The 12,381-nt window shown below is 48.6% G+C and overlaps 1 protein-coding gene across 1 annotated transcript; it reads right to left on the bottom strand.

The window, feature by feature from the left end:
* Positions 1-1,248: 1,248 nt before the first annotated feature.
* On the bottom strand, positions 1,249-7,574 carry LOC130529616 (neural cell adhesion molecule L1-like). The gene is given in 19 exon segments (XM_057040038.1): positions 1,249-2,525; positions 2,596-2,666; positions 2,743-2,949; positions 3,055-3,156; positions 3,275-3,402; positions 3,506-3,674; positions 3,783-3,946; positions 4,191-4,302; positions 4,396-4,539; positions 4,625-4,756; positions 4,829-5,003; positions 5,006-5,015; positions 5,377-5,491; positions 5,607-5,777; positions 5,959-6,081; positions 6,163-6,329; positions 6,479-6,581; positions 6,929-6,949; positions 7,202-7,574. Coding segments are annotated over 19 exon segments (2,484 nt in total). The 5' UTR covers positions 7,344-7,574; the 3' UTR covers positions 1,249-2,297.
* Positions 7,575-12,381: the final 4,807 nt, after the last annotated feature.

Genomic DNA, 12,381 nt, shown 5'->3' with positions numbered 1-12,381 from the left:
TCCAGGGGACAGTCAGCTGGATTCCAGTTTGATGGGGGGCAGTTTCCGTTCTGTAATTTGCTCTTCTTTTTAGGGTTTCAGGGTTTTGTCAGAGCTTGAGCTTGAGAACATCTCCAGTGTTTTTTTCTTGATGAAACCTGCAGCCCAAAATCACAAACACTCAGAGGGCTTTTCAATCTGCACAGACGTGACCCCCTCTGTCCTTAGACCTTTAAACCGCTTCAGGAAAACCTTTTTACAGAGCCACAGATGAGGGATCCGTGTCCCTGAGAGGGACAGACGTGCTGTAGATGCCACACGTCCAGATGGACATTAACATCGGTAATGTATCTATGTACCTAAGACTTATTGTATAATTGTTGAAGGTATCCATGGTAACAGCAGAAGTCCACGGGCCTAGGTGCATCTTCAGATGTCCTCATAAGGAGCTCCGTACGTTTAAAGGGCAGAGGAAGCAGGAAGGAGAGGTGGGGGCGTATTATAGGAGCAGTTCTGTCTTCACCCTGATTATGAGCCTTATCAAAAAGGTTGGGTTTCCTCATTAGTGCTGCGAAATATGTGTCTCACTAACGATAGTCAGCTTGCAGGTTTCTGAGCAACAACAAGTTGTGGCTCGGTTGTGCGACACTGTAAAACCTGTCATGTGTGCCAAATAAAAGGTCACCCTACTCCACCGTTGTATCCTTTGAGTGGGTACCCGTGGTTGGGCCTGCTGAGTGATCGTTTCCTCACATGAAGACCAGCAGCTAATTGATTTAGATTTTTAGATGCATGTCAACCCCTTTTCCAAGGGACAACAGAACCACTTCTGCAGTATCCAAATGCCTGTTAATTCTTTTTCTCTGTTCAGATCCTGAAAGTTGTTCAAGCTGACCAGGGATCTGGTTTCATGTCCAGGGTATTTGGGTGTGATCTCAAGCAGCTTGGAGTTCCACAAGGACGGGGACGAGGGAATCCACTCCTGGAGAGTTGCAGGAGCCACTGCTGAGCCCGGCTCCCGTCTGCACCCGTTCTGGCCAACAGGGCCGATGGTTTTAGCTGCTTTTGGACAGAGTTCTGGAGCTCAGCAGAGTTACAGGGAAGTGGAACTGAGACAGTTTATGGTCTAATGTTACAGTTGACTAAAAATAGGTGAATAAAAAGACACTTTGACCGTCAAACCTCCACTGTTCGTTCTGCACATCAACACAAGTCCCCCCCCCCCCCCCCACACACACACACAAACAGGAAGTGAATGTGACTCAAATATGACAATCAGAAGAAAGTTTATTGCACACCACATTAAGACAACATTGATGTAACAGTCACAACTCTAATTTCAGCTACACTCACTTAATGACAACAGTCATTTCTTGATAATTGGACTTCTGTCTTAAATTAGAGCTCCTGCTTCTCCTCCCCTCTTTATATCCCTCTCCACAGCTCTGCTCTTGGCACTTGACGGCATGTTTTTTTTTTTTAAATACTTTTTATTAAGGAGAAGAATACTTTTTCTAAACTACTTTTAACAAAAATACTTTTTATTTAGTGATTTTTGAGTAACATTATTCAGGAATATAGAAGTGCACTTGTTAGCATGTTGGTTCTTGTGGTCTATAAACTGTTAGTTATTACAGTTTTAAAGCTGTGTTTACTGTATTATTGATTGTACAGTACAGTATTAAAGCTGTGTTTGTGGATGTCATTAAAGGCAATCTTTAAAAAAGTTGATATAAATGGAAGAAATTTAAAAAAAAAAATGATATATTTGAACTTTCAACTGTGTTATTATCTTGATTTATTATGTAATTGTAATTCAGATTATTTTAGGAGATTGGAGCCTGTTTTTCAATCCTGTTTAGATATTTTTGAACCACTTAGATTGCTGAAGTCGAGTTTGCATGGTTTTAGCAAGTAAGTCAGATTGCTGTTCAAGTAAATATATAACTTAGAAATGCTAAGTCAGTCCAATTTAGATAAGTGTGTTATATGGACTGAAGCGAGTAAATTTAACATGCAATCATTTAGTAGAATAAAATTGTATTCCTGAGTAGTCTTTACTAAGTCAAGAGTATTCTAAACTAAGTTATCAAGTACACTCTACTTGATTGTTTTAGTTGCTTAAACTCATTTGTAAGTGTACTCTACGAAGGAAGTGCTAGTTAGTACAACTTAAAATAACTAGTTCTCTTTACTTGTTTTTTTTAAGTGCAATCGGTTTGCATGCTTTTTTTAAGTAATGATAACTAATTGGATTTTACAGTGTAGTTGAGTTTTCTGGTTTTCAAACTCAAAGACTAATCTTAGAGAAAGGACACCTACTGTCCTCCCCCGTGTCCAATCTCGGGTTCTGGTGCCGGTCCGGATCCCAGGGAGTTGACAGCCTTGACTTTAATCTCAAATGGGGTGTATGTTCCAGTGTTTTGGACTAAAAACGGAGGAGACTTCACTTCGGCGGAGTTCCAGCGCGCGTCCCTCTTCCCGGCCTCCCGCCATGACACCTCGTAGAGGAAGCCGTGGCCGTTGTGGTACATCTTGTCCATCTCCTGCGAAAAAAAGCATTTGGTGAAGAGCAGCAACACCAGCATCAGAGTAGTATGCAGGAGAAACACTCACATCCCAGGTGATGACCAGACTGTCTGGGACTGCGGACTCGCTGCGGACACCCGTGGGGTTCCGATCAGGGACTGGAGGAAGATGAAACAAAGGCCTTAGAGTGCCTCCTCGGGGAGCACGATTCAGGTTGGGTTCATGAGCAGATACCGGCTGGTGAGGTTCTGTAGGTGTCCGAGGGCTCGCTGGGGTCACTGCGGCCCACCTCGTTGACAGCGATGACCCGGAAGCGGTACGTGCAGAAAGGGCGCAGGCTGAGCTGCACGTGTTGCACGTCGGCCGGCACTTTCTTCATCTCCTCCCACTTCCACTTCTTCCCCTCTGTGTGCTGCTCCTCACGGAACTCCACAATGAAATCTGGCACGAATCAAAACCCGTGAGATTATCGGTGTTGCCAGGCAGCGTTCAGACCAGACGGCTTATACGGTACACGTTTACACGTGCTAGGCTAGAGTTCTGTACCGATCATCGGGCTGTTGTGGGCGGAACCTGGGGTCCAGTTGAGGGTCAGGTTGTGGTCCGTAACTTCAGACAAAGACAGATATTTGGGAGGGTCCGGTCGGTCTGAGGGTCCAAAATAAAAGCAGCGAGAGATGAGCTATCTTTGAGGGGACATCTGTTCGTTTAGAGGTTAGCATATCTCAGATGGGCCTCAAGTAGATGTGTGTTTTAACAGACGTACCCACGACGGTGATGGACCCCATGGCTTTGACGTGGTCCAGGAGGGAGATGACCTCACAGGAATACTGAGCACTGTCGTTGAACTGGATGTTGGACACTTTCAAGGTGCCGTCCTCGAAGACAGAGTACCTTCAGAGGGACATGGCAGCATCTCAGTGAACGTCTTCACAGGTAAAGATTAAAGTCAGGAGGAGCATGTGCTCATGTCTCCTCAGTGGGTTTCTGGTTTTACTTGTTGGCCGTTTCAGATCCCATCAGTTTGTGTCCATCTCTCCTCCAGACGACCTGGGCCGGAGGCAGCCGAGGGTCCGTGTAGAATCCACAGGTCAGCAGGGCGTTGGTCCCTCGGAGGAATCGGAGGTTCTGAGGGGGCGCCGGTATGACCGTCCGTCTGACAACAACAAGCCAACATCAGCCTTCCTGCCACCATATGACCACCCCTGCACTTTCCCTCCGTTACGTGTTAATGTGTATGTGTGTGTGTGTGTGTGTGTGTGACAGGGACTGACTGTAGACTTCCAGGTGAGCGTTGATGGAGACGTTGTTGTTGTGTTTCACAGAGCAGCTGTAAACTCCGGCGTCATCGTGGTCGACCTCAGATATCACCAGTGTCCCGTTAGTCATCAGAGAGACGCGAGGGTCCGAGAGCAACGGGAGTCTGTCCTCACCCTCCCTAAACACACACACACACACACACACACACACCACACACACCACACACACACACACACACACACACACACGCACACCACACACAGATCAAAGATTTGTGTCTTTCTTGTATGATAACAACTGCAATTGTAATTTGACAGCAGTATTGGGTCTTTACAGGTCTCGCTGCCTCCCCGCGGTTTTTACTGGCTCCGTGTGTCTCACCTGTACCACAGGAGGCGATACAGCACACGTGTGTGTCTCACCATGTAATGTCTGGTCGTGGGGAGCCGAAGACTTCACAGTCCATCAAGATGTTCCTTCCCTCTGTGACTCTGTACAGCAGCCCGTCAGAGGTCAGAATCTGAGGGGGCAGTTCTGACACACACAGACCACATCAGTCCACATGGTAGGGTCAAAGGTGAATTACCCCCCACTCACACAAGCAGATAGGCTGTGGTACCCACTTACCGACCACATGGAGGAAGGTGTTGAGGAGGGCGGAGCCATGTTTGTTTGTTGCCTCGCACTGATAAACCGCCGTGTCAGCAAGCACCACATCCCTCAGGATGAGCGTGCCACCAGACACGCTGCGCCGAGGCTCTTCGTCCACCTCTGCACCGAAGTTAAGGGGAACGAAGGGGTGTTAAAGGAGCAGGTCGGTCATCCGTTCATCCAGGTGCAGTCTGGGCGTTTGTACCTGTGATGTTCCGACCGTTGATGCTCCAGGTGATGGACGGCGTAGGGATGCCTTCAGCCTGACAGTCCAGGTGGACAGTTTCTCCAGGGGAGTACAGCTGACTGGCCGGCTCCTTGACCCAGTAGGGGGCCGCTGGGACCAGAACACAACACTGTTGATTCATGGTTATGGTCCCATTATTCCATCTGAAGCGGACATGCTGACCTTCCACAGTCACGGTGAAGGAGTGCGTGGTGAAGCCATGGCTGTTCAACGCCTTGCACTCGTACTCGCCGTCATCGTTCAGGCCGATGCTCTCGAAGTGGAACCAGCGGTTGTGCTTGTCCGGCTGTCCGCTGGTCTCCCCCAGTCTCCCATCCTTCTTCTTCACTCCCACCACCTTGGTGTGGGTCTGTGGAGAAGGAGCATGAGAGCTATGAAACCTGACAGGAAATTATAGTGTTCCACGCATTAGCATCATTCGGGCTACTCTCAGCCCTTCTACCCGATGGTGGAGCGGCCTCCAGAGCTCTGTCAGAGCAGGGGCCACCCTCTCTGCTCTTCTAAGAGCTCCTGCTTCTCCTCCCCTCTTTATATCCCTCTCCACAGCTCTGCTCCGGTAGTTGGGAGTTGTTCCAGGTAGTTTAGGACTGTTAGCTACTATTTTATTCACACTGGACACCTGGTGGCTTGTTTGTCAGTCGCTTTGGGCAAAAGCATCTGTGAAATGACTCTAAAAGAAACACACACAAACACAGAACTGAGGTCCTTACAGGCCTTTAGGTATACACTCCAGGGTGACCCTGTGGCCCCTGAGGGCCAGCACAGAGCTGTGGGGACCAGTGTGTTTGAAGAAGTGAGGTTTTCTAGCTTGAGCCACGTCCTTACCTGGATGGAGGGATGGAAGGAGAGAGAAAGTCAGCGTTTCTGATGATTTATTTAACAGTTCAAAGGTTTGTGGCCCCAATTCTGCTGAGACTTGGTGGCTCTTGCGTTTACTCACTGGGCACCACCGTCAACGAGATGACACTCTCGGTCAGGATGGTCCTGGCAGCCAAGTACTGAGCGTTGCACATGTAGTCCTTCCTGCTGTCGTTCCTCAGGAGGTTGGAGAAGTAGAGGTTCCCGTCCAGACCGACCAGCACCCTCTCGCTCTGGCTGATGTGCACCATCACTGCCAACAGAACATAAAGGGAATAAAGACGGAGAGCCTGGGTTCCTCAGCTCAGCCAAACCCCCGAGGAAGCAGATGAACAGGAAGGAGGAGCTACAGAGAGCTCTGCAGTCATTAATCTGAGTAGTGCACGTTGTCCCAAACCACCAAGGGATGGAGGGATGCCAGAGGCCACACTCACATTTGTCCATCCAGTGGATGAATGGAGGAATGGAACTTTCTGGAGGGTTGCAGGACAAGATGATGCTCTCTCCCTCGTAAGACTTCTTATGGACCTGCTGCTGTCTGAGGAGCACCGGCTGAGCTGAAACACAGGGTCCACCATCGTCATCACCTTCATCAGGTCAAGCCAACCGACCTCAGCCCTGACTCATGTCAGACCCACCCTCTACGATGACCTGCACGCTCTGCGTCATGGCGGTGCCGTAGATGTTGGTGGCGTAACAGCGATAGTGGCCTTCAAACTGCTGCAGAGGCTCCTCTTCCTCAGCCATCAGCGTCCCCGAATGAAGGCCCGACCGTATCAGCACTCCGCCTTTCACCCAGTGGAACCTGCAGCAGACATGGAACACGCCACTGTGAGCGTTCAATTCCTGTTCAGGCGGAAGTTCAGAAGAAGGAGACCGAGACCAGAGGTTCTCATCCAGAGGTGTGAGGGAGGTGGAGGACAGAGGTGTGACTGTGTGTCTGTGTGGACCTACGTGGGTGGGGGGTTACCCGTGGCCTCGCAGGGCAGATGGATGTCCACTGGAGAAAAGGCTGTGATGGACTTGGGCACCTCAAAGAGCACCGGAGGCTGGGACACTGAACACAAACACAGAAGTCAGCCGCTGCACGTGCATGTGCACGCTTCCACACAGAGTCCACCTGACTTTCATCGCTATCATACAGGACATAGACATGTCCTGGTTCCATCCAGCTGCTCCTGAGCTAACCACTTCCTGCTGAACCGTCGGCCGTTAGCAGACTGTCCACCCCGGCGGCTAAGCTAACCTCACCCGCTTAGTAACACACGTCTTTGGAACACACGCTTTTATTTAAAGCCATCATTCCAAATGTAAATCAGATTATTATTCCGGAGTGAACTTTGATCTTTGGTCTGAGGTGATGGAGGTCATGGAGAACCTCCAGCATCACTGACAGGAACTTACCGGTACTGTTGCCCGCTTTGTCTGTTAGTCCAGAGGGAAGCATCAGAGAGAAACAGAGACACAGACAGAGTTAGTGGAACGATCTGATCCCTCAGCCTCCCCACCCTCCCTGTCTCAGCTCACACACCTAGGCTGACCTCTGACCTCTGAGAACCAGTTCAGACCAGTCTACCAGCTTCATGTGCACCGGGTCACTGCCCCCTGCTGGTTGTCCCAACCCTCCTGTCCGTGGCTGCATGTGCACCGGACATGTGTGATGGACGCAATACTCACAGTGTTTGGGGATTTGGATGGCTCCCAGAGCAAGAGGAGGTGTTGTGATGAGGAAGGTGAGGGGGGAGAGGAGGAGGAGGAGGGGGAGGCCAGGGGCCAGACACCCCCTAGAGCTCCTCCACCAGCGCTGTGACACACACATCTTTCAATGTCCCATGAAAAGAGATGCGGGACGCCCACACGATCATCAACTCACAAAACTGACCACTCCTCCTTTATCTCTTCTCCTTTTTTTATTCTTCTCCTCTTTCTTCTTCTCCTCCTCTTTCTTCTTCTCCTCCTCTTCTTCTTCTGCTCCTCTGGTTTGGTTTCCAGTCCTGAGTCGTGTCTTTTCTGCTGGTTTTGCACCGATGCTGCAGTGTTACATGAAACACACCCTGCTGAGCTCTGCCTCCGGTCCTGCCTGCTACTCTCTGATTGGCTGCTAGCACAGATGACATCAGCCTCCTTCATGTACCCTCCCCTCTCCTCTGCTCTCCTCTCTTCTCCTCTCCTCTCCTCTTCTCTCTCTCTCCTCTCCTCTCCTCTCCTCTCCTCTCCTCTCCTCTCCTCTCCTCTCCTCTCCTCTCCTTCCTCCTCTCCTCTCCTCTCTCCTCTCCTCTTTCTTCCTCCTCTCCGCTCCTCTCCTCTCTCCTCCGCCCTCCTCCCTCTCCTCTCCTCTCTCCTCTCCTCTCCTCTCCTCTCCTCTCCTCTCCTCTCCTCGGCCTCTCCTTCTCCTCCTCTCCTCTCCTCTCCTCTCCTCCCTCTCCTCTTCTCTCCTCTCTTCCTCTCTGCCTCTTCCCTCTCCTCCCTCTCTCCTCTCCTCTCCTCTCCTCCCCCCTCTCTCTTCCATCTCCTCTCCTCTGATCCTCTCTCTCCTCTCCTCTCCTCTCCTGCTCCTCTTCCTCGGGATCCCTCTCCTCTCCTCCCTCTCCTCCTCTCCTCCTCTCCTCCCTCTCCTCTCTCTCTCTCTCTCCTCCTCTCCTCCTCCCCCTCTCCTCTATCCTCTCTCTCCTCTCCCCTCTCCTCCCGCTCCTCCTCTCCCCGCTCCTCTAGTCATTCACTTGTTTCGTTTTGTGTAAGTCAAATCTGATCATTTTGTCTTTAATTAAGACGATTCTGGGATGTTTTGGATTGTTCAGGCCACCTGTCGCTGTGTTTGTTTTTTGTTTGTTACTAACTGTTAAAGGTAAAAGCTGTGATAGTTGAACAAAAAGCGTCTTTAAATTGGAAGATAAAAAAATCAACAATAGTAAAATATAATTGTCTAAAATATGGTCTGCATGCATGGTGACTCCTTCCTGTCAGATATAAGCAGCTGGGACAGGCTCCAACCCGCGGAGGGACGATATAGAGATTTATAATTATTCATTTGATCATCTTCACTGGTGTAACACAGCGCCCTCTCTTGGTCGAAGAGAGAATTACTTGTGCATTTGAAAGACTCGTTTCAACGGGATGATAAATATTATTTATGGTTTCTCCATGAATGAAATGAAACATGTGTGAAACGCTGGACAGTTCTGTGTGGCAACGATAAATTCAGCTTGGCTGAGGAATACAGCAGGTTGAGATGGTTGAGGGTTGATGAGAGAGAGGAGGAACCTTCTGAGGATCTGGATCCTGTGTGTGTGTGTGTGTGTGTGTGCTTGTGTGTGTGTGGTGTGTGTGTGTGTGTGTGTGTTGTGTGTGAGATGATACAAGGACATTAGGAGATAAACAATGATCTTCATCTGCTGTATCGATCACTGCTCTTTAACCACTCACACACACATACACACACACACACACAGTCTTCCAAGTTAAGTGGATTAATCCTTGAGCGAGTGAGGGCAGGGTTGGGGGAGATAATGAAGCTGCTGGAGGAAACTCGATCAGCTGATCTCAGTCCTTAGCAACATGCTAACAGGCTTCTGTGGGTCAAGACAACAATAAATGTTTCTCATCGAGGCAGATTTTATAAATACTCTGGTAAAAATGAGTCTTTCTGATGCCACCCGCTGGTGCACAAAGAAGATAAAGACAAATCCTGTTTGGAAAGAACCAGGAACCGGGCCAGAACCAATTGTTCCCTTCCTGTCTTCCAAGAACAATAACAAATAGTTTCACACACACACACACACCCACACAACACACACGCACACACAGCACACACACACACACACACACAAACACACTTTGTTCTGGTTTTGCAAGTTTCATGAGGATCTGTTTCCTGCAAGTGTTCTGTCTGCGTGAGGAGGAGGAGCCAACCGGGAAACCACCCAGATGTGGTCCAGATGTGGACTGATTGTGTTGGGTCACTGTGGTCTGACTGTTGCACAAGAACCCAGAATCATAATCAGAATCAGAATCAGATTTATTTATTGCCATTGTTCATGTAGTACACAGTATTATACAAGCTAGGAATTTGTCTCGGTGTGACGCTGCAACATTCAACATAGAGAAGACAATAAACACTAGAATGAGATAAATAAGATAAGACATATACGTTATATATATATATATACATAGTAAGGAGTAATAGTAAGGAGGAAAAATAGTCATTCAGTCCAGACACCAGCTTCAGGTCTGACGAGGGACAGTGGCGGAAGAGGAGAGGAGAGGAGAGGAGAGGAGAGGAGAGGAGAGGAGAGGAGAGGGAGGCAGAGGAGCAGAGACAGGACATTCCAGGACAGTACAGACAGGACAGGACCAGACAGGACAGACAGGACAGGACAGGATGGGAGGAGGTGAGAGGAGAGGAGAGGAGGAGAAGAGGAGAGGAGGGGAGAGGGGAGGAGAGGAGGGGAGGAGAGTTATCTGAGAGGAGGAGGAGGAGGAGGAGAGGAGAGGGGAGGGGAGGAGTCGGGGAGAGGAGAGTCATCTCCTTTTTGTTCTTCCTTTTTTCTTTCTCTTCTCCTCCTCTCTTCTCTCTCTTTTTCTCTTATTTTCCTTCTCTTCTCTTCTCTTCTCTTCTCCGCTCTCTGCCTCTTTTTTTTTTTTCTTAGGACTTCAGATCTTCCTCTTCTCTTCTCTTTCTCGTCTTTCGAGCTTCTCTTCTAGAGGAGCTTCTTCTTTCTTTCTTCGCTAGGTCTTCTAGGAGAGGAGAGACCATGACTCAGCAGGGTTCCAGCATCCTGGTGATCAGGTGATCATGTTTTTGGACCCTGGCAGCCTCGGCCTCTAGCAGCATAGCTAAGATAGTAACCTAATAATTAGATAATTACTTCTATATTATTTTATATATATTATTATATAACCTAATGATTAGACGACCCCCTAAGTATGATGTTTATCTGTCTATGATAGTAACTGGAACTACAGAATTAGTAACAATAAGCTTTTTCAAAGTAGGTTTTGAGTCTGATCTTAAAAGTAGCGATGCAGTCAGCCTCCCGTACCTGGGACAGGAGCTGGTTCCATAGCAGGGGGGCCTGGCCCCTGCAGCGTATAAGTGAGCCAGCACCTCCGGGGGGGGATGGTATCAGTCAAACTGGATGTGACAGCCATTCCTAAGGCTAAATGGTAGCAGTCATATCCAGGGGACAGTCAGCTGGATTCCAGTTTGATGGGGGGCAGTTTCCGTTCTGTAATTTGCTCTTCTTTTTAGGGTTTCAGGGTTTTGTCAGAGCTCGAGCTTGAGAACATCTCCAGTGTTTTTTTTCTTGATGAAACCTGCAGCCCAAAATCACAAACACTCAGAGGGCTTTTCAATCTGCACAGACGTGACCCCCTCTGTCCTTAGACCTTCAAACCGCTTCAGGAAAACCTTTTTAACAGAGCCATGAGGGATCCGTGTCCCTGAGAGGGACAGACGTGCTGTAGATGCCACACGTCCAGATGGACATTAACATCGGTAATGTATCTATGTACCTAAGACTTATTGTATAATTGTTGAAGGTATCCATGGTAACAGCAGAAGTCCACGGGCCTAGGTGCATCTTCAGATGTCCTCATAAGGAGCTCCGTATGTTTAAAGGGCAGAGGAAGCAGGAAGGAGAGGTGGGGGCGTATTATAGGAGCAGTTCTGTCTTCACCCTGATTATGAGCCTTATCAAAAAGGTTGGGTTTCCTCATTAGTGCTGCGAAATTTGTGTCTCACTAACGATAGTCAGCTTGCAGGTTTCTGAGCAACAACAAGTTGTGGCTCGGTTTGCGACACTGTAAAACCTGTCATGTGTGCCAAATAAAAGGTCACCCTACTCCACCGTTGTATCCTTTGAGTGGGTACCCGTGGTTGGGCCTGCTGAGTGATCGTTTCCTCACATGAAGACCAGCAGCTAATTGATTTAGATTTTTAGATGCATGTCAACCCCTTTTCCAAGGGACAACAGAACCGCTTCTGCAGTATCCAAATGCCTGTTAATTCTTTTTCTCTGTTCAGATCCTGAAAGTTGTTCAAGCTGACCAGGGATCTGGTTTCATGTCCAGGGTATTTGGGTGTGATCTCAAGCAGCTTGGAGTTCCACAAGGACGGGGACGAGGGAATCCACTCCTGGAGAGGGTGCAGGAGCCACTGCTGAGCCCGGCTCCCGTCTGCACCCGCTCTGGCCAACAGGGCCGATGGTTTTAGCTGCTTTTGGACAGAGTTCTGGAGCTCAGCAGAGTTACAGGGAAGTGGAACTGAGACAGTTTATGGTCTAATGTTACAGTTGACTAAAAATAGGTGAATAAAAAGACACTTTGACTGTCAAACCTCCACTGTTCGTTCTGCACATCAACACAAGTCCCCCCCCCCCCACACACACACACACACATACACACACACAAACAGGAAGTGAATGTGACTCAAATATGACAATCAGAAGAAAGTTTATTGCACAACCACATTAGGACAACATTGATGTAACAGTCACAACTCTAATTTCAGCTATACTCACTTAATGACAACAGTCATTTCTTGATAATTGGACTTCTGTCTTAAATTCTGTAGAATCCCGAGTGGACAGTGGGGCTCTGCGCCAGCCTGGCTCCTCTTGATGATTGACTTAAAGACTGATTTATGGCAGTGATAAGGAGGAGAGTGAGAGTAAGACAGACACCCTCAAACTTCCAGCTACATGTATTGGGGAATTGGAATTTCAAGTGCCTGTTGAATCTCAGACAAAATTATATGAAAAAGACCCAGGTTCATTTTTGGAAAATTATGAATCAGAATCATGGGAAGAGAGTGAGTGTGAGTATAGAGGTTTACCACTGACAGGGGCCATAAACATTGA

Source organism: Takifugu flavidus, chromosome 8 (genome assembly GCF_003711565.1).
Source record: "Takifugu flavidus isolate HTHZ2018 chromosome 8, ASM371156v2, whole genome shotgun sequence".
In the NCBI taxonomy this organism is placed as follows: domain Eukaryota; kingdom Metazoa; phylum Chordata; class Actinopteri; order Tetraodontiformes; family Tetraodontidae; genus Takifugu; species Takifugu flavidus.
Note: the sequence above shows the minus strand (reverse complement) of the source record. Positions and strands in the feature narration are given on the sequence as shown.